General features: G+C 42.9%; 1 protein-coding gene across 3 annotated transcripts; it reads left to right on the plus strand.

Annotated features, from left to right (window-relative positions):
• The first annotated feature begins 11,270 nt into the window (after positions 1-11,270).
• Positions 11,271-20,297, plus strand: CRHBP (corticotropin releasing hormone binding protein). Of its 3 annotated transcripts, none has more exons than XM_026866010.1 (7): positions 11,271-11,426; positions 11,866-11,959; positions 12,592-12,749; positions 14,842-15,052; positions 16,376-16,524; positions 17,813-17,930; positions 19,415-20,297. In XM_026866010.1, exons 1-7 carry the CDS (start codon positions 11,346-11,348, stop codon positions 19,570-19,572), a joined length of 969 nt encoding a protein of 322 aa, XP_026721811.1. In that variant the 5' UTR covers positions 11,271-11,345; the 3' UTR covers positions 19,573-20,297. The 3 variants fall into 3 exon arrangements, with proteins under 3 accessions (XP_026721811.1, XP_026721809.1, XP_026721810.1); XM_026866008.1 differs by lacking the exon at positions 11,271-11,426 and adding an exon at positions 11,447-11,718; XM_026866009.1 differs by lacking the exon at positions 11,271-11,426 and adding an exon at positions 11,447-11,697.
• Positions 20,298-27,811: the final 7,514 nt, after the last annotated feature.

Genomic DNA, 27,811 nt, shown 5'->3' on the forward strand with positions numbered 1-27,811 from the left:
TTTGGTTTTAACTTCTCTCAGAAGGGAAAAATGTCTCCTTCAGACATGGAGGCTGTACTTTATCCTCATTGTTTACTGACACTTTTCCTGCTGACTTCAAGTTTGCCTGCACTTTGAAGTTATACATGCAAAGGAAACTTGTTGTGTGGCTTTCTCCAAAGTCCCTCAGCTTTAGGAGGTATTTTTTTCATTTGTGTTATCAGACTGAAAAATCAATAGAAAATTTAACACCACAATACAGTCTAATATTTTCAAGTCACATTAAAGACCAATAAAAATACAACAATGCCAGACAAGATCTTTTCTAGCTATTGTGAAATGTTTGGCCCGACATCTAAAAAGCAGATTTTCAGAAGATAAATGATATTATCTTGAAAGCCTCAGTCTCTGCAATTTGCTTTTATTTCAGTTCAAAAGAGACTTGAAGTGCCAGTGCAACTGGGTACATGAAGCTTGATGCACTATCGGTAAACAAATTTATAACCTCTTCAGATTCAGTAACCAACTACAGATCTCAAAGAGCTGCGTATGGCACCACCATGATGACAAGTGTTTTGCAATGGAGTGGTCCCTCCAAGCTCTGACTTACCAGCTAGGTCCACTAGGGAGCCAGCACCTTTTTCACTCTACAGCAGTGTAGAGGGTGTCAAGGGCAATGAGATATTCATCATTCTACAATATCTGTTCCTCCTTGTAAAGACAAGAAGCAAAGTTGCCTGGGGTTGTGGGAAGGGAGAGAGAAATGACTGGGAGACCTCAGCAGGACAGGTGATGTTTCCAGAAGACAGAAATGTCATTAATTGCTTTCCACCAAATGCCATTCAAGAAGCAACTGAAAGTTATTGCCAGTCACAATTTTATATTTATGGATATGAATCTGGGGGTGCACTTGCAGGCATGCCTTGAATACATGAAGTATCTGTGTTGACCTGCACTCACTAACAAAGAAAATCCAGCATCTCCAAAGCCTGCCACATCTGCCAGGCAGGCACAGAGTGGTGTGTGTAGGGCAGCACAACAGTAGAGCAGTTTGACATGCCTGCCTGTTTGGTCTGGGAAATCTGGACGGGGTTGCCTTTCAAATCCCAGTGGTTATTAGTGCATTTACTTACCACCCTTGGCACCCTGCCACACAAGCTAGCAAACTCCCTGGGCTGTCAGTACAGTCCCTGCTCTGTTCAGGCACACATGCATGCTTTTCCCTTAGCAAAACAGATATCTCTTCTAGGCTCTCCCTGAGCACAGCAGTCACTGTGAGAAGTGCATGGCCACAACAATGCAGTGGCTGTACACAGTGTGCATGCAATGGACTGTATCATCTCAAAACCTAGTGCAGGTGTCTCAGTGAAGTAAAGCTTCATTGATACTCCAAGCAGTCAGGGTATTAATGCTGTGGTATAGACAGGCTAGAAGAAAGGTGAGTAAGAGCTCTCCTGTAGCAATTCAGATCCACCCCAGGTCACTCAGACATCCCAGGCACAGCCCCTTTCTAGGCTCCATGTTGCAGCATAAAGCAGAGTGTGTCCAGGATGGAAACTCAGGAACAGCCCAGAGCCCATTGTCCCAGCTCAGTACCACACAGAAAACACTCAGCTTCTCTCCAATTTCATCCTTGAAGATGTTGAGTAAAAGGTCAAACACAAAACTTGCCTCTGAAATCAGATTAATCTATTTAAAGGTTTTTGACTGGCAGGAAGATTTGTTAGACTGTGATGTGATGTCATGTGCATGTCTAATAAGGCTTTTGATTGACAGGCCAACAATTATTAAATGTGTCTTTAGGGATAATTAAGTCTGTTGAACAGAACGGTATTATTTGAAGAAAAAAGGGGTCGCATGTTCAATTTTATTGTTCAACTTTCTTCTGCCACATGATACAGTATGAGGGATAATATTTCATTTGTGATCTGGTAATCTGTTTTCTAAACTACATTCATCTACATCCTTTCCTGTGAGTTGGGATATGGTGGGTTACAAGTCCTGGGCAGCCATCAGAGAGAGTTCACGAATGAACTTCACCACATACTTTGAAAACAAAATCTCAAAAACTTGTCCTTTTTAAATACGATCTCAGCCACCTGCAATCTGTTGTGTACGAGGGGCAACTCCCAAGGAAGAGAACTGCAGCTGCATCCACTTATTTTGCCGTCGCAAGTAGATTCTCAGCTGATGTAAAATGACAGAGCCTACTGCACTTAGTGGTATAATTTTGCAACAGCTGAGGACATGTGCTTGAGACTTTAAATTAGCCTTCAATGGAAAGCTGTGTTTCTGTTAGCTGGTTGGCTAAATAAGGACATGTCTGTGAAACTGCAAATGTTGCAACAAGGCAGCAAAGAGGAAGACAGGAGGAGTGGTTGCTCAGAACACAGGTATTTTGGGCAAAATTCGTGGAAAATGATCCTATGATACATCTGCATTAAATTCCAAGCTGTCCTCTCAGGTCCAGGTTGACTTTATGGGTTGCAGAGCAGACTGTCATAGTGTAGCTCTCAAATATCTGTATGTGCAATCTGCCTTAAAACTCCACATACTGCTCTAACTCTACAGTTCCAGCAGTTGCATGAACCCAGAAAATGCTATGTGGAAACAGAATAAAGCTATGGCAGGAAAAATACTGTGAGTAGAACATGTTGCAAAGAGCAGAAAAGCAACTGAACCACCAGAGCGTTAGTTAAGGTTGTGTTTTGGGAGCTGCAAAATGGCAAGAAGTTGAGAATGCTACAGACAGATGACAGTTCCCCAGCTCTATCTGGGGACATTGAGTGGCAGTAGTAGTATATATATCCCTGTGGCTGAATAAAGGGTGGCTCAACAAGATGCAGGATTGGAGAGGTTCATCCCATGAAACCAGTAATGCCTTGGCTAGGTGAAACCAAAGCTCTTTTTGCTATTGCACAAATAACCTAATTCTGCAGTTTACACTAAGGGAGAATTTTTTTGTCATTTTTGATGCCCCAGAAATAATATTACATGAAAGAAATGAAAGCCAAGTATGATTTCCTTTTGAAATGTAAAAGCCCACGGGCATGCCCAAGGTAAAGATGGTATGTGATATTGCTATCAAAGGTGAAGCTGTCTTTAGACTTCAGGTTGTTGAAAAATGCTGACCGGGTGATCTCAAAGTCCTTCAATGTTTATGATTTTTACACTGACACAAAATGTTCCAGTACTTATACCTAAAAGTGTTTTGAAGTCTAACTGATAAAAATGTTGGCACTGCAGCCTGTATGGTACTAAGGATAACTGGTAAGGAATCACATGCTTGTGAAAAATAAAGGACTAAATGGTAGGAGCAGTTCAAAGGATAAATATATCATTACATTGGGTATGCTGACATCTTGTATCTGACTCATATTGACTAGTTGAATTGTGTGACACTCCACAGTGTTTCTGAAATGGGCCCATTACTTTGATGCCTAACACTACCAGAGACAATCATGTTGAATCACAGATTTTTCCCAGATGAGAAAGACTCAGTCAAGGAGATAGTCACTTCAGCTGAGAAATACTTGTCCTTGGATAGGAAAAATATCTTAAAATCTCACTTATCAAAGTAGCACTTTGTCAAAGATAAAGTTTGTTCTTCATAGTGTCCCAGATGTAACAGAATTTGGAACATGACATGTGTAAATAGTGGGATTTCTCAATACATTTGAAAATTATATTCTGTGCAATAAAGTGACCTAAGCATTTAAAATAAAGTGACAAATGTTCTAGTAATCCATAGTTGAACAGGAAATCTGGTAGAGGAGGAACAGGAGCTGTTGCTCAGGGCAGGGTCACTGGGAGAAGGCTGCGGTGGTGTAACAGGCTGCAGTACCATGCCCTCTAAAGATCTGGCACAGACCTGGGCCACAAGGGGTACATCTACAAGCGAAGTCCAACTGCAATAACTGTGCCATGTTTAAGAAAATAAATTATTCTTCTGCAAAGCCACTGGGACGGATCAGAGCAGTCACTGCAGCCAGCAAAGGCAAACATGATCCACTTTGGTCCATAGCCATGAACTGAAGGAGGCATCTACCAAGGTCCCTTGCCTGGGAGCCACACTGACATCTGCATGTGGCTCTGGCATTGAGGTTTTCCTGCAGGAGCCCTTGAGAAGGGAGGTACCATGTGGGGGATCCACAGAAGATGCAGGCCCAGGCTAAAATTGAACAGCTTGGCAAATATCTGGTGCCTCTCCTAAGGCCAGAACAATGGCATGTGCCTTTGCCAGTCACCCCCTCCCACATCTCTTCTTTCCTTTCTGGGAGAAAACTTTACTCTGCTCCCACATCTTGGCCCTGACTGCTTGTGTAGACGCTGGGTTGAGTCACAGGCAAAGCTGGTAGTGATAACCGCCCTCAGGGTAATCTTGGTGTCTGAATATAATGTTTGCTTGATTGTTTGTAGCCTGCTAAACTGCAGGCTTCACAGTCCTTTCTCTTATTCAATGCCATAAATAGTGTTAATGCAACACTTATCATCAAGCCTGCATGATGCTGATAGGCTTTCAGTTCATAAATCTCATGCATTTGTCATTTCTCTAAACCACTCAACATGACAAATCACACATCTCTTGTGTCAAACTGCCCAGAGTTAACAAGCTACACTTACTTCACCTTATAGAAAGTTCAGATCTGTTTAAAGCCAATTTAGACACACTCAAAGTAGTAATAGAAGAGTCATTACAGAAGACATAAGGCTTGGAAGAGGCTTGCCATACCCAGTACAGAGCTGGGGAAGATGGGTAGCAACAGAAGTCAGTGACGGAGATGCCCAGTGACCACACAGAGAGGAATCACAGAATCATTCAGGTTGGAAAACACCCTTGGGATCATCAGCCCGACTCTATAAAGTTCTCCCCTACACCACATCCCCCAGCATCTCATCTAAATGACCCTTAAACACATCCAGGGATGGTGACTGCACCACCTCCCTGAGTAGCCTATTCCACTGTCTGATCACTTTCTGTGACAAATTTTTTCCTAATTCCAGTCTGAACCTCCCCTGATGCAGTTTAAAGCCATTCCCTCTTGTTCTATCACTAATCACCTGTGAGAAGAGACCAGCACCAACCTCTCCACAGTGTCCTTTCAGGTAGTTGTAGAGAGTGATGAGGTCTCCCCTCAGCCTTCTCCTCCTCACACTAAACAGTCCCAGCTCCTTCAGTCACTCCTCACAGGACTTATTCTCCAGGCCCTTCACCAGATTCATTGCCCTCCTCTGCACTCGCTCCAGAATCTGAGACCTGGACTCAGGTTGGATCACGGACTGTTGAGAAACTTTCCTGATGATGAAACCAACACAAGAGTAAAGGAATGAAGCACAAAATTTGATCTCACATTTGGTGTTTCTGCTCTGGGAATGTTCTTCAGTTGTCATTGCAACTCTGATCGTGCTCCTGTAAAAGGAACATATCAAACCATTGACAGGGTCAATTTATTACTTTAGTCATATTGAACTCTACCTTTCCCATTCTATGTCCATAGTCTAGTGTGTTTCCAGTAGGTGGCTGATGAGTTTTGTAGAACGTGTAGTGTCCTGGTTCAGCTAGGATAGGGTTAAGTTTCCCCAGCAGAGGAGAGGGAGCTCTAGCCGCTTTATTCATATACCATGCTGACTCAGGTCCAGGCGCCCAAGCGTGAGAAGAGCATTTGGATGGTTTGTGTTTGTGGTCGGTACTCTCACTTGCTGTATTCCATGTGGTATATCTCTTGTTCTGTTCATTGTTATTACTGTTATTGTTATCATTGTTGTTCGGTTTGTTGTTGTTACACAGTTGTAATAAATTTTTCCTCATCTCAACCCTGGGGTTTGTATCCCACTCCCTGCCCTGATTGGTCTGAGGGTGGGGGAGGGCCAGTGGCATCGTGGCCTCGGGTCCCAGCAGAGCCTAAACCACCACATGTGGTTACCCATCAATAACCGCCATGGCAACAATCAAACTCATTTCTTATATGCCACAAACAGTCCCCAAATGTACTGATGATCATATCCACAGATACAGTCCCGAGTGATCTGGCAGTTGCAGTTTGGGTGCTCCAGACAACTGGGGCTTTGGAGAGGTTAATAAGCTTCACATCTATTTTTCTTGGTCTATGATATGGGTTGCCACCTGTCTGGGTCCTGGCAGGGCAGTGACCCATTGCAATGGAAAGCAGTGGACAGTGTGTGTGCTGGATACACAGGGTGATTTAGGCAGCAGGTATATCTTGGCAATTAATTTGCCCTTATCAGCAATGGTAACAAAAAGCATAGTGGAGAGGAAACCTGATGGTTATTGATGGGATGTGGCTGCAAAGTCCCTCAGGACTGATGTGAAGTATTTGGTAACAGTTTGTGAGTAGAGTACGGATTTAGTTACTCTAATGTTTTCTGTGGTGAATTGTGAGATGAGGGAACCAGACCAGAAGCATGAGCTCCAAAAACATTTGTCTCTAGCTTATCTATCTCTCAGTCTTTGAAGTGAAGTCTTGTGTGACTCTTTATCAAGGATATGGTTTCCCCATGACCTCCAGGATTGTGATTTGCCATACAGCTTCCCCTTTGCTTCCTTTTCTGTGGTGTATTTCAAAGCAATAACTGATTGTTAACATGCAATTTAGCAAAATTGGGACGAAAATTTAGCTCTTACTGTAGCATTTGTAACACTTCAGAGTCACTAAATTTCTTTCTTGCCTTATTCTGGGATAACTGATTCCCACTGTTCAGGAATAATATACTGAAGGATTTGCAAACAGTTGTATATACAAGCAATTTGCAGCAATCCCCTACTCTGCAAAGACATGGACATCAGTGTGGGACTTGCAGCACATCGTAGAAAGCAAGGACTGGCTAGTACTATGTTTCCCAGACACTGTGGGAGAAAGGAAAGGCTAGTCTCTGATTTAGTTCTGAGTTACAGTGGGGATAAGGGAAATAAATCTAGCTCAGCAAAATAATTATCAGCTGATACAATAGGAATATTAAAGTCCAACCAGACATATCACACTGTGCATCACCCCACACTGCATTTCTTCAACCAGCACTGAGCAGCAGTGAGAAACCAGCATCAACAGCCGAGGATGGAGTGCCTGAGGCAGGAGAAATCCTCTTTGCTTGAGAGGTCAGTGGTGTAGCACTGTGGACTCACTGTCCGAGAAACCACTAGTCACAGACAAGTAGAGGGTCTCCCTTCTTATGTGCAGCAGCCAGGCTGATCCCTGTGACGTGGAGTTGGATCCCTGGTACATGGGATAGTATCTATACAGGAAAATTAACTCTTGTTTAAGGTCCTGGTGCTAGAGAGACATTTGGTCTACTTCAGCTGCTTGTGCCAGCAGTCAGGCTGCAGCTGAGGAGGGAGAGCTCAAGGGGAAGAAAGAGTAGGTTTAAAATATGGCCTGAACCAGAAGATTTTTGATTTTCAACAGGGAGCTTGCAGGAAGTCCAGGAGCTGTGGTTTGTACAGGCTTTCCAGAGTCTGCAAGCCTCAAAGTTCATCCATTTACCTGGGTGTGGGTTGAGATGTGCTGAAGGTGAAATTTCCAAGCTGAGTGGAGTGAATGGGTACCACAGCCTGCAGTGTGTTTGTGGTGAAGCAAGTGCTGAAATAAACTGATCTTTTGCAGGAATTAAAACATGGCAGGATGCTGTGTTAGTGAGCTGGGGACTCAAGAGACCCTTTTGGAGACCAGAAAGGGTTCATAACACCTGATCCCTCTTCAAATCAGGGAGGAATCCCTAAGGAGTGTCTGTAGCTCACCTACTGTTCACTAAATAATCTCACTGCCCCGAACATCATCCACAATCTTCTTGTACCAACTTCCTTACCTTTGAGGAGAATAAACTGCATTTACCACCTGTATTACAGCACAGAGCATTGCTTGATCACCACGGGGGAGGGTAAATGTGGTTTGTTTCACTACTCCTTTATTCAGCTCTATTTTCTCCACCTCTCACTGCAGCTGGGATCTCTTCTCTGCTGTAATAGCTGACAAGACACCTACAAGCTCTGAGCTCAAGGCGGAGGATTTCCACCGTGGGACAGGCGGGTCCTCCCAGGCACTTAGCTGAATGGCATAAAGAACCCACCTACGAGCACTGCTTTAACAACCTGAGGGTCTGCAAAGTCTGGGGTGCCCAGCACTATCTCCCTGAGCCACAGCAGAGTGCAGACTCTCATCAGCATATGGCATCTCATCACTTCTGCCAGGGAAGGGGTCTGCTCCCAGGGTGAGCTATGGTTGCTAGCAGAGTCAAGGTATCATAGCGTGAGAGAAACTGGATTATCTAGCCTCTATTGGGGTCAGACTGGGAATGCATTTTACTGTGTTATATAATTTCATATTAACAAAAAAAAAAAAAGTCCTACAAAGTGTTAACATGACTCAACCCCATAAAAGAAAAATGACACCCTCCTCATTCTCCTAAGGGTTTGTATCACATTGAAGGTGCTTTTCCCATCTGAAATGCTGCAGGGTTGTTTTGAACCCTGTTTAAACTGCTGATTTTTCTTTGCTTTGTTAGTCACAATCTCATCTCCTGAAGAACTCAGTCTCTGTGAGTGGCCTTAAACTCGCAGCGCTGGAGCAGGCAGAGGGAGATGCAAAGGGGAAGGGGACCTGTAATACCCTGTGAGGAGGCAGCAGTCCCTCACCCTCTCTCACCCTCTGACAGCCAGGATGTAGGGCTGGGAGATGAGTCCCCTCCTTTGCCCAGGACTGATCCCCTTCAGGGGTCTATCTACCCAGACTTCACCTGAGACAGGTGCACCTCTCTGCTTGTGGTTTCCCATCCCAATACACACAGTGATTACAGCTGCACAAAGGGAAGCATATAAGAGTTTGGGGGTTGAGGACAGCCCTGTGTTTGAGGACACAGGGAATTAACCCAGGCCCTGGGAGGCTTTGTGATGAGGCTGGGCAGGATGACATCATGGTTCATTGGCTCTGGCTGAGCCCAGAGTCGAAACGTGAAACAGAAGATGACACAGAGTAGATGACAGATTGCCTAAGCATCTCTGTTCAAATCTCTGTCCACATCCACAGCAAGGGGTGTCTTTTGCACTAATGTTATACAGAATATTTGTAATGCTCAGAGCAAACTGCTGCAGGTGTTGTGTAGGAAATGCAAATACACCATAGGTCCTGTGTGCGTAAGAAATTGCAACAGACATGGAGATGGCTGATATCCTCCCTCCCACCACTTTGTTAGTTGGAGAAGTATAGTCCCCACACCTCATCTGCTGGGGTGTTCTCCACTCATACCAGGGATATCTGCTTGTCTGGACACCTCCACCAACAAATGCTCTGCTAGCTCAGATCTCAGCTATTCCTGGGTAAGAATTTAAAATAAGTTGACATCGTTGTTGGTAAGTTTTATTCTGATAGATCACCTCACAGCTGGTTTAATAGACAGTCATATTGATTTTGTTGTGATGTCATTTTTCCACTCATTTTTGGAGCTGAATTTAACCAAATCTTCAGTAACTGGTCAGATTCTCACACAATCAAACACTCTCTCTCCTTTACTGAAGATATTCAAGGACTCAGCATCTGAGGTCTAGCCTAGAGGCTCACAGGGCAAACTGAGACATCCTAGACAGAATTGGGACAGGGTTCTGCAAAGTGCCTTGATGGTGGGGAGTGGAGGGGTCATGATGTAATTCTAACTTTTTTCATGTCTTCAGAAAGTGAACATGTGGTAAGAGAATGAGACGGCTCCTCTGAAGCCTCTCCTGGTCCTGCATGATCCCAGTGGTCTCCAGCACACTTCTCACCACCCTGATTAACCTCCTAGACATCATCCTCTAATACGTTGGGACTGAATCCTGCAGTTTTCTAACCAAACTTGTAATTCCCAAAGAACTTCAACAGATTTCAGATTCTGAACTCCCTTGGATAATCCTCTGATAATCCTTGTCTAAAATAACAGTATTTAAACAAATCAAGCAAGTACATGAAGATAACTTAATTTAGTCTTGGTTCATACAGTCATTAACTATTCAATTCTTCAAAGCAATTTTAACAACCTTTGAATGGAACTTGATGTCAAAGTTAAAAAATAATGTTTTCCATTTCCTTAGTATTTTTTCTGCTCTAGAAACCCATGTAGATATGGCAAATTCACTGAAATGCCGTGCAGATATGGAACAGTATTATAGTTTAGATTAAAGTAAACCATAAGAATAAGAATTACAGCATAATAAACACAGAGCCACAGGTGTATAGATAGAATAAGATCTATTTATTTGTTTTTCAACCAACAAGTTGGGTGAAACAGCAAGCAAATGTTTCAGTCCACAAGCCCTAACAGTGAAATCAGAATCAGCAAACTTAAAGCTTTGCAAGTCTGGATCATATTATTGCCTATTGGTGAAGCAAAGTGACAATTTGACAGGGATGCATAGAGCAGAAAGAGATATTAGTAAGAAGCCTGAGATGGGGAAAGGGTAGTTGCAGAGTACTGATGGTTCATGCTGGGCCAGGGGAAACCAAGAATATATCCTAAAACTAATATCTCTGCTGTGTTCCTGATTTTTAGTATTCTGCAGAGCTATGAATTATCATTCCCATGTTCAGTTTTTGAAGGTCTTTCTCAGGTTTCCCTTGAAAATCAGAGCTGGAACAGTATCAGATATTCTGTAGGGAATATGCCCTTGGGAACACCAAGTTTTCCTGATTTCTGTGTGTAAGCTGTGTCTGGCAGGGAGAGTTGTCTGGTTTTGCCTGTGTACTAGCTGCAGAGCACTTGTGCCCCAGCTGCAAGCACAGGACCTGGAAGCTAGCAGGGGTCCCCCAGCCCCTGGGGGATGCTGGCCCTAGGCTGCAAGCCTGGCTGGGATGCAGGGGCACGCACCCAGAACTGGCCAGTGGGAACCACCTGGTGTTGGGGCTGCAAATAGCTGCATGTCACAGAGCAGCAAGGAGGCAGGGAGCCCTGCAAGTCTGAAATGCCCTGGGACTGGAAAGCAGAAGAGAAAGAGAGAGGGATGTTCCTCATTCCTCAATTTGAAGTAACTGTAAACACATTGTGCGAATGCCCTGGCTGCACAGCAACAGGCTTTCCTCCCCAGAGCTTTTCAGCTCCACCAGACAGATAAGTAGAAAAAGACATCTGCCAGCAAGAGGAGTTCGACCAGCTTGAAAATTTGTGGCTGTGATTTGGACCCTCGTCATGCCCACGTACTGTGTCACTGCAAGAGGAATTCAGTTACCATGGGTTACCCTATCAGTACAGGGACCAAGTGCTTCCCCTCCCAACAGCTCTATAAAAAGAGTCTCTCCAAGATACCCCAGCAGCTCCTGCCTACTGGCGCAGACCGGCAGAAACTTGGCCGCAGGGAGAGAGGGAGGGCTGCCAGAGGAGGTGTCAGCATGCCGTCTGCTTTCCAGTTTCAATGCCACTTCATTCTCATCTTCCTGGCAGCCTCCAAGGGAGAAACCAGATACCTAGAGGTGAGCAATTGGGCTGACGACTAAAGTGCCTCGTTGTGCTTTTACCTGCTGTCTTCTAACTTGTACTCCCAGCTTTCGAGCATCATGCTTTTTCCTCTCTCCCCTCCTATTCCCACTCCTCCTGCATTAAACTTTCACCTGCGTAATGTTAACGCAACGGTCGTGTCCCCCCTCATTTGTTTATCTTCCTTTTTCTCAAACTTACTTTTTTGCTGAGGATTTAACTGACTCACTGTGCGCTGAACTGCTGGGTTCACCTCTTAGGTGCCAGGTTTGTTCCTCATTACTGCAGGTAGGCAGCTTTCTGACTGAGCTCTTCCACAGATGCACTGTTTCTGGAGGAGGGATGTAATCTGCTGATACCTGTTCTTGAGAGATGCAGGGAGCGGGCTGCATTTCACTGTGACCCAGCCTCTTCTTGCCTTTTTTCCTTCACCAGGTGAGGGATGCCGGTGAAGATGAGCCCTTCCTACTCCTCAGCGAAGATCTGAAGCGAGAGCTGTCTGCAGGGCAGATCTACCGGCGGTCACTCCGTGAGTTTCTTTGGTGCTCTGATGGGGACCATTGAAGGGTGGGAGAGTCCCGGGGGGAGCTCGGGACTCAGGGAGGGGAAGGGAGCTATTTGGGAGTGAGAGAGCTGCAGGCTGGTTTTGCAACATAGGGGAGAAGAAGGACAAAGTGTTAAAATCTCAGAAAAACTCTGGCTGAGGCAGAGGGATCAAAATAGGGCTCTGAAAAGAGGCTGGGGCTCAGAGTTGAGGGTCCCCAGTAATGGGAAGAAGATGGGGATCATCTACCCATGTCTCTGGGTAGGGTCACATCTCCAGGGAATGGGTCATATGGAAAAACTGATTAGAGACAAATCGGAAGGAACGGGGTGTTTGTGCACTTGTGCCTATACACACACACAGAGTTTTCTGCTCAGAGATGCTTCGATGTGTCATCCCCCCCTGCACCCCCCGATTGCACAATTGTGCCACACCTGTGAGTTGATATTCATCCTCCTATGCTCAGCAGACTTCAGCTGGGTCTCCCTATCCTCACTGCCACTGGGTCTCAGTGTGGGAATCTCTCCTTGCTCCCCTTTTCCTTGCACCATGGAGCCAGCGCTGGATCTCCCACCACAGCAGGCTGAGGCAGCAGCCTGATGTCTCTGTTTCTCCAGGGTGTATCGACATGCTGAGTATAGAGGGGCAGTTCACCTTCACCGCAGACCAACCACAGCTGCACTGCGCGACCTTCTTCATTGGGGAGCCTGAGGAGCTCATCACGATAGACTATGACTTTGTAAACATTGACTGCCAAGGAGGAGATTTCCTGAAGGTAAGAAGTGGGCAAGTCCTGCTGCGCTTCCCCTTCCCTGCTCTCATCTGACATGTGAGACATTCGCTATTTGTGGAAGGAGCAGGCAAATGCACGTGCATGCAAGCATGCATGTGTTTGCATGTGCAGAACAGGCTTTTACAAAGCAGCCACCTCTGGGATGGCTGTTCCTCCTCCCTGAGGCACTTTGGGTACATCCTCTCCATGACCACCCTCCTAAAGAAAAGTCAGATGCAGGTTGAGGATCCCCCTCCAAACTGCAGCAGCACTGGCTCTTCTGAACTGAGTGTCCATACGTGGGGGACCAACTGAAAAGTTTGGTCAGTATGAGCTGAGCCTCTCAGTCCTGTTGGGAGGGTTTTCTCGTTGCACCATGAATCACACGAGCCATGCAGATAATGATACCACTCTCTGAACAGCTATTACTGCTCCAGGACCTCCACTCACAGGTCACTCAGCATCAGCTTATTCATGAGCAGATCATTGCAGGCCTTCTTTCAAATGGGTCTGCTAGAGTTTTTCAGGACATTGGCTCTGAACAGAAAGGGGTTCATGACTCAGATATTTACATTCTAGTACCAAAAAACTTTACCAGTGCATTTTCCTGGCAGGCAGAAGCCTTGACCAAAATCTGAACTTGGTTCAGGAAAGAAGAGGAGGCTCAACGGCCCCTGTCTGGTCCCCTTACCTTGTGCTCTGCCCTTTGCACTGCAGTGGCTGTGCATAGCACAGACCATCATCACACCCAGTGGCAAGCTGAACTCTGGGGAGGAGGAGAAGGAGTAAAGCTGCCCTTCAGCCCTTTCTCTGTCTCTCTCTCTTGAAGAAATGCTGTTTCCCCACTCCCTTTACCCTTGGGAATCCTGTCTCTCCATCTCATACCTGTGGCTGGGATCTCTCCCCTCGTTGCTATAGGGAGGCTGATTTCAGCCTCTTGTGGGTCCAAGGATTTTGTACCTAGACTTACAGCCACATATGGAGGCTGGAAAAATGCCAAGAGATCTTTGAGGCTTTATAGAGGTTTCCTTCTTGTAATTATGGGGTCCCCAGTTCCTCATTTATACTATCCTATTTATACAGGCAGCTTTTCCCTGGTGTAATTTGAACACCCACATCTCATTACTTCTGAAAATTTACAATTCTGGCAAATCCAGAGACTGATCCTATAGCTGTTTCATGAGGAAGTCCCGCACATATTCACATTAGGATTAGTCACTGAAGAGATGACAGATCTGGTCCTTGTATTCTTGAAGTATTGACTGGAGCATAGAAGGAATTACCGGGTGAGAATGGCTAGGAGGGAACTGAAACAGAAAGGCAGCCAAGGGCACAGCTATGCTAGAGTTAATACAGATTTCTAATTCAGGCATATTTCTGACACATTTCCCTGAAGATGGTGAGGGCAAATTGTTGCTATTTTTGTGAAGGAAAGATCTGTAGAAGTTGCTGCTTAAGGTTCAGCCGAGTGGGGAGCATTTATTCTGCTTTCTAGTGGTTAGGATGAGCTGAAAGAACAGATCCAGGAGAGAGCAATACTTCTTCCAGTAATTCCTCCCCAAAGCTTTATTGTATTCTAATATCTCTAGAAGGCCTCTGGGCCCAGTAACGACAAGCCATGAAACATGATGGTGGAAAATGACAGGCCAGATCAATGGACTTAATGACCAGAGTTAGAGAGGGTGACTTATGTTTCATGTGGCTTCCAAATTAAGCTAGTCAAAAACTTCTCTTAGTAACAATGAGATTGAAATAATAAGAAATAAAAAAAATAATAAAAAAAAAAAAGATGCAAATGTGGTGATGCTGGAGTGAAAAGAACGGCTGCCCTCTAAAAAAGGTCACCAAAATTGTCACCTGAAGGATATAAACACAGCATTAAAATTTATATGTATCCCTTTCCTAAATACGTATTGAAGCTTAAATAGTTAAATGCTACAAAACTGATAAATACAAAGAATTTCTGGTTTTAATTAGTGGCTTTGAAAAGCCCATCTGTCAAAATAAAACAGGGTCTGTAATACTTCATGTTTCTGTTCTCTGCTAACAGATTGATAAGCAAAAGCCTTGTTTTCAATTACTTGAACCCCTGTAGGTATTTGATGGCTGGATACTCAAAGGAGAGAAATTTCCTAGTTCTTTGGACCATCCCCTCCCCACTTCCCAAAGATACATTGACTTTTGTGAAAGTGGCAATATTCAGAGGAGCATCAGGTCATCACAGAATGTGGCAATGATCTTCTTCAGAATTCACCAGCCAGGCAATGGATTTACCATCACAGTCAAGAAAACCACCAACCTCTTCCGTAAGTCTGCATTCTATATTGTTAAATGGGCTTGTGTTTGGGGCAGGAAGCAAAATGTATGTGTTGGTTTGCATGGAATTCTCTCGCTGGCCTTATCTGCACTGACATGGCTCTGGTAATGTCAGTGGAGCCACACAAACCTGTACACCTGAGGATTTGACTCAGGTCCATTGCGTGTCTCAAGAAAAAAAAAGGTGAGTGAAGTGTAAGAGATAACTTAAGCATAACTTCAATATTCAGGACCAGAAGGCTCTTTGTTTCAAAGATCTCTTCCAATCTAATATTGTCATGTTCCAACGCATCTGGCTAGAACACAAATAATATTCATTTAGAGAGTTAAAACTCAGCAATTTCTAGATCTGGGTAAACAATGAGGAAAAAAATATTTGAAGAATTTCAACAGCAAAAATAATGTATTGAATAGTTACGTGATATTATGAGTATTACATGATCCCAAGGATCTATTTTCAAGTTATTTCCCTAAGCCTGTGAGCTGGCAAGGCACAAATGATCGTCATTTGCACAGTTTTTCCAAGACTGGGCAGGACACTTAATAATTAATGTTCAAGCCAGTCTGATTTACCTGCCTCACCTTGCAAAGGATAAAGATGATGGCAATTTCTGCCCTGTGCTTACTCAGAGTTGTTCAGACACAGGCCTGCAAGCTGGATCTCTGTGATGGTGTGGCTTCACGCCTGTGGATGTGACTATTGTGTATAACTGCTGGAGCTGGCTTGTGTCCTTTACCAGCCTCCTGAAGCAGGTGCAGGCCTCCAAGTCTGAGTGGAGGATCCCTTGGGTTGCACATGCAGGTGATGAGCTACTCCCTTACCTGAACTGTTAAGTTTCAACTTTAAGATAAAATCAGCATGTACCCGCTCTAGTTTCAATGGGATTTTTTGCAGAGTAAGGAACTCCAGCTAAGAGGAGTTAGGAGTTTGTTGGCAATATCAGGCACTAACCAGCTACAGCTAAACAAAAGTCCCACATCCGTATTTAGCCTCCTTCGAACTGGCAATCAGTACAAGCCCTCAGCAACATGAACCCCCGATGTATGGATTTGGGGTGTGAACTCACCCATTGACTGCTTTATCCACAAGTTCTGCCAGACCTCATGCTACATGGTAAGTAATGGGCAAGGAATTTTTAGGGAACAAATGTTATGTAAGAACACCAGAAAATGCCATATGCATCTTTTTCAGCATTTGGTTGTATCTCATGGTAATTAAAGCATCTGTTCTTTGTTAGTACTCAAAGTAGATCATTTTGCCTCATGCAGTGATGCCTTCACAAGTAACTCTCATACTTTCTCCTGTGCCCCAGCTTGCAATGTCATCTCTCAGACTCCCTCGGGAAGGTTTACCATGGTTATTCCTCACCAGCACAGAAACTGCAGCTTCTCCATAATATACCCAGTGGTGATAAAAATATCTGATCTTATCTTAGGACATTTAAATGGCCTCTTTTTAAAGGTGAGTTGTTTGCTTCCTAAGAAATTGCTACAGCATGCAGTTTTCCTGGGTACAGGAGAGGGAAGCAGGTATAGCCTGTGGTTCTGGCTGCTAAGGCATGTGCACTCTGAACCATGTGCACACACATGGGCTCTGTTTTCCCCCCAGAGATAAGAGCTTGTCTGTTTCTGTCACTATTGTCTCTGTAATGTTGCAGAGGCAATCAAATTATGCAAATTACAATTAATGCATGTAAATATTGCTTCCCATAACAAAGGATAAGAATTTCATTACAAAGAAAGGAGTGCTCTCCCTGAGAGCTGTCTGTCTGTATCTGAACTAATGAAAGCAGCAACTACTCGGAACAGGGAAAGGAAACTCAGGTTCAATAGTGATGTATTAGCATGGAGAAACTACAAAAGTGCTTATAACTGATTCCCTACTCAGCATGCTGAGCATCCTCTGCTCCATCTGCTCTGATGCACAGCAACAAGGGCTGGGGTTTAGCCACAGCATTTGGTGCTTGGTGATGAACAGACAGGAGAGGACAAGAGCTGTTGCTGGCAAATTCCAAAATATCCAGAAGGATAGGAGCAAGAAAGTTTGTTTTCTGCTGCCAGTGAGACTGGCAACCTCTTTGTCTGAGCAAAGAGGCTTTGAGAGATGGGCAAGTGTGTTTTGAGTTATTCAGCACTGGGCAGAAAAAGGACAAAAGCAGGAGAATGGTAAAGAAATTGGGCACTTAAATAGCAGTATATGGATGACAGCCCGAAGGTGCACCAAGTCTCCATGCAAGACATTTCTGGCAAATAGCATTAATTTTCAGGAAAAAAACACTTGTGGGTCTAATATACAGTGAGCCATTGTTGTCATGCAAAACTACTCCTTTGGTTAATTCCTACTTTAACTAAACTTTGCCAGAATAGCACGCTTCAGTAATACTTATTGCTTATGAATAAGCATGGTATAGAAGTTCCTGCCTGCCACCTGAGTGTGGGTACACATACAGCCCATGCCTGTACTAATTTGATTACACGTCTAAGCATCCAGAATCAGATTGCTTATCTGCACTAAAAGCAGTTGAATCAACATGTTAACTAACTGTCAGTAATTTTCAGAGCCTACTTAGGTCTTTCTTTGCTAACTAATGTCAAATTGAAGTAGTGTTTCTCAGAATGAGAACAGCCTTATTTCACGCCAGTTTGAGCACAGAGGACTTCTAAAACATACTGTTGGCTGCAATTGTGTCTAGACAACTGCTACACTTCGAAGATAAATGATAAATAACTTTTAATTTCTGCCTTTTTAGAAACCATCAGCAGGCTGTGCAGGAGTGGGAGATTTTGTAGAGCTGCTAGGAGGAACTGGCTTAGACCCATCCAAGATGTTTCCGCTAGCTGATCTCTGTCACTCCTTTCATGGGTCTGGTAAGAATCCCTCTTTGACTTACCTCCATGTGATAAAATAATTAACCAGAGGGAGTCGTGCAGAGCCCCCCAACCCGGATTTCCTGCTACACTGGTGAACTTCACATGAGACCTAAAAGCTATTCGAGCCTGCGGCTGGGCTGTGTGATACAGCACACCCACTGCCACCTTTACTTGCCCCTGAAGTAATCTTTATGACAAAGTTATATTACACATATTTTTAAAATGCTTGTCCTATGACACATATCAACAGATAAATGAGCCTGGAAATTTGTAACACATGAAGGCAGAGCAGTTACATTTTCAGTTAAGAAGTTTTTTCTCACTTGTTCAGTGCTTCCAAAGCCTCCTTTTCTGCTGCAGGAGTTACACATATCCTAAAAGCCCCAGAGCTCCCTCTGTCTGCTTTGAACCCTGGAGGAGCTCTGAACTGGTTTCACTATCATGCCAGGTTGGTGACCTCTTTCTCCCCATATAAATGTTTCTCTAATAATGCACTACCTCAGAGTACAAAGTTGCATTGCAGTTACATTGCAGCGATGTGACAGACTAAGCCATACGGCACATGTGTTGTACCTCAGGCATATGAACAGGCGCACCAGAGAAGCGGTGTTTCTGCAGGGCTGGAGAGCAGGAATGGGCCTGGCACTTCACCCCTGTGGTCTCCCTTGCCTTTCATCACACTACCGCTTAATGGTTCAGGCACTGTTCAAAGCTTCAACTGGCAAGCCCTGGTTGCTGAGTGAATACTGAGCACTGCAATGAGATTAAAATGTGCTTTCCTGGTAGTGTGAAGGAAGGGAAATCCCATCTCAGCAGTCCCTGCTCTCCCATCAGATGTCTCCTGCAGTGAGGAAGGTGCTCCAAGTTACCCAAATGAAACAGGTTTTGCCAAACCCTTGCTCCAATGGATCATCTAAGGCAGTGGTTGCCTGATTTTCCCCAGAGTGAGTCCATATGCAGGGCACTGCTGATTGAGTTTGTCTTGGTGGAACTTTCACATGCCTTTGTTACTGTGAAGAACCTCCTTACCCACAAAACTACTCATCCCTCTAACAGGAAACATTTCAATATTGTTAGTTTTGGATATCTCTAGGATAGGGTGCCATTCCTCTTACCCATCACTCATGGTATCTAACAGTACAATACCTTCCCAAGTGCAAACATGTACAGATCTCTGCATCATGTCTATCTATGCATATGTGAGACTACAGGAGGATGGGAAGTGAGGGGCATTTGCATGAGCAAAGTTTACAACATTTGATCAAATACCCAAGCCACTGTAAAGTAAAATTTAAAAATACAAAAGAAGGTATCTAATCAGCAATACCACCACTGGCCAGTCATTACTATACACAAATTGCTTTGTTTCCAAAATTGTATATGTATCATGCTTTGTAATTCCCAACACTATATATCTCTTTTCCCTCTCTTTCATATAAGAGTATCTTTGTACCTTCTCTACATCTCTTTTCCCTAACTAGCCCAAATGAAGATTGGCTGTGACAATACTGTGTTGCGAATGGTCTCCAGTGGCAAACACATCAACCGTGTGACATTTGAATATCATCAACTTGATCTGCAGGAAGCAGAAAACAGAAAGGAGAACAGCATTGAGGAATTCTGCTTTCCTAGTATCTGAGAAACCAGGCCACATATTTTCACAGAGATAATGAAAATAAGGTGAATTTAAAAAATGTTTTTTTCTTTTAACCAGCTGATATTACCAAGCCTTTCTATGGTACAAGCATATTTCTTTTTTCATAAAAATCAGTCATTCCCATGAGCAAGCAGGAAAAAGCAACTAATATATTAATCTTTGTTATTATAATTATATTTTTTCTGAAGTATTTAAGCTCATTTATGATATCCAAAATCAATAGCAAGAACAGAAGGCTGTGTTTCCCATATAAATATTATTAGGAAAACAGACACAAACCCTCTGTTTATCTAGTGTGAGACATATGAAACCTACAATAAGTATAAACTTAATGCAGCAACTTTATCCTTTTCTATCAGGTATAAACAAAAAAAAAAAAAAAAATAGATGGTGGAATACGCTTCCCATTTTGTAGAGTAAATCCAGTGTTAGTGTGTGGAAAAACTACTAGTTTGTTTAAGATTATAAATGTACTATTTATTTCTAATGACATGTTTTTAATAAAAATTTATAGCATAGAAACTTCCTTACACAAATCTAAGCATAAATAAATACATCCAAAGAGTTGGCAAAATGTTATTATGTTGCATTTTTCTGAAGAGCTCTTTTAACATTCTGGTTAAACTTCCTAAGTCTTGTGCAGTTTTCTGGAAATGATCATTTTGAACATATATTGCTGTAAAACTGTCGACTATTAAAGTAACATTATGGGCAGAAATGTGGTTTGCCAATGTTACATACACCTTCACATGGAGTACATTCCACCTGTACACTTACTGGCACTCTCCCTGTTTAAGGTTTTTGGTCAGATGTCCTGCTGACCCATGGAGGCAGGTATATACAAGTATAGATTTTTTTTTTTTCTGGACGTTTGATGACTCAGGAGTGTAAGTCTGAGCTCTAGGAAGCACAGTGCAGCAAAGGATAAAAGTTGTACCCTAGCTCCAAGGGAGACACATGGACTGATTCATACATTTTCTGGGAGTGCTACCCGGCAATAATGAGAGCAAACTTTTCCTCCTCTGCTATTCAATTAGCAGTCCACACTGATTAATCCAGCTGCATGCCTGAGATAGTCAGTGTTGATTTCTGGCTCTTAATCTCATAGTCAGTCACCAAAAATCAAGTGCCTTGAGTATTCAGCAGCTCTGAAGTTAATCCTCCCCAACTGAAGTGAGTAAAAACTGCAGGATGCCTCAGACTCTCCTTGTATAGGGTTTTAGGAGCGCAGTTTTGGTGACTGACTCATGAACAGAGGGATGTGTTTGGTAGCCTTCAGACTTGAAAGAGTGTGTCCACCCTGCAGGGATGTGTTTGTGGAAAAGGCAGGAATGTTTTGTTCTGTTCAAAGAAAAAAATCAGAAAAAACTGCTATTGGCTACCCTGAGGTATGGAGAAGTCCTGGCCTTTACCCACCACATCACTGCACCATCCCCATGCGACCCTGACGGACTACCTGGCCCCCAGTGCAGTGCTGGCAGTGCTGACATGGCCACCTAGCACCAGAGACATTAAATCAGGAGAAAAAAAATCAGAGCTCAATGAAATAGCTTTTTTCCTGAGGAAATTTGCATTGACAGACAACAATCTCTGTCCCCCAACATCCCACTCAGGCCATCCTTTCTGGGTGTCTGTCACTCTCAGAGTGTCTCTAACCATGTCCATCTCCACCAGCCTCTCCTGGGCACCCTTTAGTGAACCAGGGCAGTCTGGGCTGGGCAGTTTGGGAACAAGTTTGGAGACTCTCATATCAGACCATACCTATCCACATGGCTACCTTCAAACTGGAGAGATGTAGAGGTCTTTAAAATGCTGCTCCTGGGCCACTAAGAAACATGGGAGGAATTGGAATTTCAATAACAGATTTCAAGTCCAACAGCTCCGGATTAGATCACTGATAAACTCACAGTCTCTTGCTTAATGTAGTTTCATAGTGGGATTTCCCACCTTTCAGCTTTATGTGGTACTTTTTTTCAATCCTCACATCACTTAAATACCTCCAAAACTCCAAGACCTTATAGAAAACATACTCAGTGTAGAGATTTGATATTTCTCCTTTCAGAATATACAGAAATAGACACTATTACTGAGAAAATTTACTGTTAGAGATGAAGGAGAAAGAATGAAAAATGACACTCTGTAGGACAGCACCATCTATTGTTATTGTTCCACATGTAATACTCAAGTACATGGTGGTTTTTCCAGAACTGGCTGTCACTTCACCTATTCCTTTTAATCAACATAAATTTAGGCAGCAACATCTATGGCATCACTCCACTCTGTTGACTGTCTTGGAAACACCCAGATGCCAGTCAGGCATTCTTTGGTCTCTGCTTTAAGCTCTACCTCATGCAGAAAATCAATAGTTACTTCAACCTGTGTACCTGTATTTATGGAAGCTCTCATCATTTCAGGCATTGCAGAAATTCAGCCACAGTAAGTCAGTCCACAGATGTCAAATGCCACAACTCCTCTAGGGTTTAGTTCTGGAGAAGTAAGGAAATAAGTATCCTTGCGAATGAAAAGACAGGAAACCAAGGCAATGAAAGCACTGCAAGGAGGAAAAAAAAAAAAAAAAAAAAAAAAAGCAGGATAAGAAATATATGAATAACATGAATATCCATTGAAAGAAGCAGGAAAAGAAATTATCAATTCACAAGGTTGTAGCCTGGAAGCTTTTTGAGAAGAAGCTGTATGTACAGGATTTAGAAACCCTGACATCTGTCATTGTAGACAAATCACGTTAACATTGAAACCCACAAAATTGTTAGAAGATGTGAGTGACAGGCTTACTGCAGACTCTGATGGCTGAGAATGAACCACTTTATCTTTTTTATTTGTCATCACCACTGACTTTCCCCTAAAGAAGTGATGTAAAAGGTGGCATGATACCACAACAGCACTACACACCTTAGAAAGAAAACCACTGCACTTGAAATGATGGGTCAGCCAACACTCCAGCAAAAACTGAAAAACTCTTCATCACCACAAAAACTTCAAAGGAACCTAGGGTTTAAATGTTGTTTGCCAGGAAAGGGAAAATTCTGCAACTCTTACTGGAATCTCAGCCTTGGAAGACAGAGGGATACAAGACATGAATCAACTCCTGTATTTCTATACTAACATGAAATCCAAGGTGGCTCTTCAGAAAAAGCAATACAGGAGGCTGAATTTCCCACCTTAATTAAGATTTAACTATTAAAAGTCTTCTACTTAAAGAATAAATCTTAAGCTTAAATCTTATTTACAGCTTTACTAGGTATAAATTAATTTAACAATTGCAGAGATTTATTGGAGAGTGGTAAGTCTTTGTTGTTGAAATTAGCCAGAAGAGAAGATGGAAGTACTCTGGAGGTAGTGGGGAAAAATCTTCAGCACTTGCCCCTATAGAAGTGACCCATGGCATTTGAAAGAATCATTTAGCTGAAAGAACGTTTATCAAGAGTTTTCTGGCAATGAGAAAGGGAACATGGCTGGATGGTTCGACTCGATGATCCCAAGGGTCTTTTCTAACCTGAATGATTCTGATTCTGTGATAAGCCTGTTATGGGACCTACCAACAAAGAGCAGGTGCCAAGGGCTATGTAAAATAGGTCTTGATGTAGAAATAGATACAGTCTTGTTCAAGGTCTTTGGTATGTTTAAGAGAAAAAAAAACAAAAACAAACAAACAACAACAAAAAAAACCTGTTCAGGAATTAAGGATTATCTTCAAGAAGTAAAGGTGTGGTAAAAATGTTTTATTAAAGTTAGAATTGCTGTCTTTAGAGGTAAAAACTCAGCAGAAAAATTGCATCTTCGAAAGTCTGACAATAGTGAGGTGTTACAATGGTTTCTTGCTTTGTGAGGTGACCATCTGTTCCCAAAATTAGATTCTTTGTTCATAAAGCAGTGACAAAAAAAAAATCACAGACTTCTTGGTAATTATGTGCACCACCCCATAATAATATGCAATAATATTTTAAGTTAGAGTTGTTCTGTTAAACTGTTGATTTTCATCCTTCATGAATGACAATGAAAAATAGTGCTCAGATCAAGAGAAGTGTGGTGTTTCTGAATAGTAGCCTAAACTACTTTTAAAACCTCTTATAAGTATCTACTCTGCTAACACTGATTCTACAAAATCCTGCCTTGCTTTCTCTGTGGTGGAGCTGTGATCAATAGTTAGGAAGGAGTCACCCAGAGGCTGAATAGTAAGGAAAGTTGTAGAACACACTAGGTGATGGATCATATAACCTGCTTCCCACATGCAGGGGTCTCTGTCTTCTCACGCAGGATCAGGAACAACACAACACCAATATGATGATCAGCTCATTCATTTATTCTCCGATTCTGGTTATTTTTATAGTACACTAAGTTCCATACATGCGCTTATCTGTCCTCTGATAGGCTGCATGCTATATACATGCGCTGTCCACGCGCTTCTACAAGCATTTGCATTGGTTAATTCTATTTGCATAGATAAAGCCCTAAACTTGACAAAACTTATTTATCTTATATCTTGCTTTGTTAAAACTGGTGTGCTTCTGCTAACCACAGATACTCCTTCTTTTGCTGACCACAGGTTTACATTCTGTTGCTATCTGTACAGCTACTCCTTCTTTTGCTAACTTTGCCTTCGGCCTTCAGTCCTCCTGTCTCCATTAACTCCTGTCTAATGCAGCCCAGACTCCTACACCCACTGAATATCTATTCCTGCAAATTTAAAATACATCTCCAAGGCCATCACACTGCATTGGCTTCACATGCCAAGTGGATTTTATGCTGACCACAGTGACCACATTATTTTGTGCACATAGGGTACAAAAAGCTCTGAATGCCATTATCTCACACTGGAATACATGCATCACTCATTATGTAACAGGGACCAAACTAATTTTTAAGAGCTTAAGGAAATTTCATTTGCTTTCATAAAATGCACTCTTCTTAGGACCTCAGAGCTGTACTTACTCAGTTCTAAACACTAGCTAAATTATACTTCAAGGAAGTGATTCATTATAGTCATTTTTATTCAGAGCCTCATTACTTCTGGTATCTGAGTAACTTTCTTGTTGATAAATTGACACAGTTTTCACTTTTTTTCCCCACTTTGCTTCTTATCTTTAAAGATCAGCAACAACTAATCATAGCAACTATGGATTTTGTACGCACATCATTTCCTATTAAAGGAAATGCAGTGTATTACACGTGAGTCACTACAAAATGAAAAGTTTTCATTATCTGTTCTTTTGAATAAAATTTATATTCATGGTACCGTGCTGCTGCAAATTACCATCAAACCATCAATTACAGTGTTGACTAATAGTTTTTTTTATAACTTTGCCCCTCAACAGGAAAGCAAGCAGTTTTATAATCAAAATTTGCTTTTTGTCTATAGACTGGTATTCAGTGCCCCTCTTTGGGACTCACACAGCATTTTGAAGAACCCAAGAAGTCCTTCAGGTCAAGCACATGACTGTTTAATGCAGGACATAGTGTTCACAGATGCCCCACCACTCACAGTCCCACCCTGGAGCTGGAGGTTTGGAGGTTTCCCAAAGCAGCATGCTGCCCAGCAGCACCCCCTCCTGCTGGGAGCTGAGACTCCCAGAGCTGGAGGAGAAACATCTGGCCTTCAAACTCAAAGGCATAGCACCCCAGCTCTTCTCCTTTCCTTCTGTCCCACCCCTGGCTCTGCCTTGCCCAGGCTCCTCGAGCCCTACGGCAGGAGACTACAGTGTTAAGGCCTCCTCCTCCCCAATGCTCCTGGTGAGTCTGAGCAAACTGTTGTCAAGCAAGGGTAATCTCAGCTCCTCTCCCATAGGAGATGTCCAGGCAGAGCTTCCCCCTGCCCTGGGACACTTCCCACTGCTGGCAGTGAGGAAGTTCTTAGGAAGGGCTGTCCTTTATGCATGAGAGCCACAGAGGCTGCCCTATCATCCAGTCTAGCCATTAGGACCCATTGGCCACTGCACATACCTTGGACACAGGCAAGCACTGGCATATATTTAAATAAAACATTATGTAAATGTCAGTTATTAAAACAATCTGAAACTATAGTAAAGGGTATGACTATTTATCACACACAAAACCAAAAATTACAGAATCATCACAATGGCAGGTGACATAAGATCATAATAATTTGCCTGAAGCACAATTATTCTGTCTTTGGAAAACTCACCTTTAATTAACTGACAGGTATTGGCAAATCCTTCCAGCACAGTAGAGCTGGCTGAACTCAGACACAAAAGCTGGGTCATGATGACTACTTCTGACATCTTGTTCAGATGTCAGAAATTCAGTTAGGCTGACAGGGGAACTTGCTGGAAGTCTCAGCTGATCCCACCTTGCTGCCTGCAGTCCCAAACCACTTCTGGTGGTGAGAAGTCACACAAGATGCCTTGCCCAACAGGAGCTGGAGACATGCAGCTCCAAAATCTACAGCTGCTACCAACTGCAAGCCAAACCAGGCAGTCCTGACATCAGAATTAGCTGGGCATGGATGCTGCAGATCTCAAAAAGCCCTTCAGTATGGAGCTGGGTATGCAGGGAAACAATTAAAACCTAACTTCTCTGGTTTCACAAGTTTTTGAATTAGGAAGTCTATATTTACAAGGAAAATATATTTTTCTGATTAATTTTGTGGGACCAAGGACTACATACATCAGACAACACAGCACACAGGTTCAAAGCACTTTGTTGTCACTCCTATGACAATGCAAGACATGAGAAAATAAGCAACATCTCTAAGTAGCTCTGCATTTCAATCTCCCTCAAATTTAGATGCAGTAGTAAACTGTACTTTAAACAGGGCACCTCTTAGAAGAGGTCTGAACACAGCCCCAAGTTTCTGGTTTCTCTTAAAAATATTCTGGTCTGGAAGTCTGTGTTTTTCATGAGGCTAAGGAGATTGATAACACGTGCTTTTAACTCTGCCATAATTTAATCAGAGTTACAGTAAAATCTCCTTCAGTCCCGCTATATACAACAATTAATTGGAAGACAATATGAAGAGTCCCAAATGAAGAGATAACCAAATGGGGTCTCTGTTTAATCAGTCAAGCTCCAGCCTACCTTTGAGAATGTGTAGGCAGTTTCTTATCATACAAAAGGTCTTGTGTCTTCATGCTGATGCAAGTGCCTGGGTTGAGCAGAAGCTGTGAGAAGAATAAACATTACTGGCATTACTGGTGAAAAAAGACTCCTGTTAAAGAACACTGGGTACCTTTAAGTAGGGGAGATGGTGAAAACTAGAAAAAAAAACAGCTTAGAGGAAGGAAGAGTTGGATCCTCAAAATAAGAGGCAGAGAAGTAAATCTGGGAAGCTCTACAGACCATCCTCACATAATAAAGTCCATTCTTTATGCAGCTGATGCACACATTTCTCATCTCATTACATCAAAACATGTAGCTATCTTTGGAAGGAGATTGGTTTTGGCTGATCCACTTCTCACTACAGCACTATCAGCCCTACCTGTCCAAATATAGTATTTTTTATGTTAGAAATAGATTCTTCACAAAACATGGAAATTGCTGTGTGTTTACTATGATAATTTGGTTGGTCTGAACACAGATAATGGGGATTACAAAAAAAAAGAAACCTGCTCATTCTCAGCTCATCTGAGCTGTCAATCTCTACAGTCAGTGGATGGTACGATTTTCTGGGAAGCTCAGGATGCAGTAGAAATGCTGTTTAGATGATCCAATCTAAAATGAAGACTGGGCTAGACTGAATCCTGGGAGATTTGCCCCAGCGGTTCTGGCTTGTTCTTATTCCAAACCAGTTTAACTCAGGAATGTGATCCATCAGAGTTTGTTCTCACCTCTTGGTGCTCTTGGATAATTGTTCTCACTGTCTTAACAGGCAAAAGTAGAGCAGGAGGGGCAAGTTCTGGCAAGTGTGTGTTTGGACACTTTACAGAGGAGACATCAAAGTCAAGTAGACTTTGGAGCCTGTATGCATCAAATGCAAAAGGAAAATCAACTGGAAAAGGCCAACCTCATTCATCATAGCCCAGGGGTACGATTATATTACTATACAGATGCAGAAGACCCCATCACTGAAAAGCCAGCAGTTCTCCTAGTGATCTTAAAACAGCTGTCACAAAAACTGGACCACTGCTTAACTCTGGATAATGAGATCACACAAACAGATCATATATATATATGTGCATATATATATGTACACACATATATATATGTGCACTCATGTTTCTTGTACAATTGATTAATTTTTGTAATT

This window comes from Athene cunicularia (assembly GCF_003259725.1).
Source record: "Athene cunicularia isolate RWA chromosome Z unlocalized genomic scaffold, athCun1 chrZ_part1, whole genome shotgun sequence".
In the NCBI taxonomy this organism is placed as follows: Eukaryota; Metazoa; Chordata; class Aves; order Strigiformes; family Strigidae; genus Athene; species Athene cunicularia.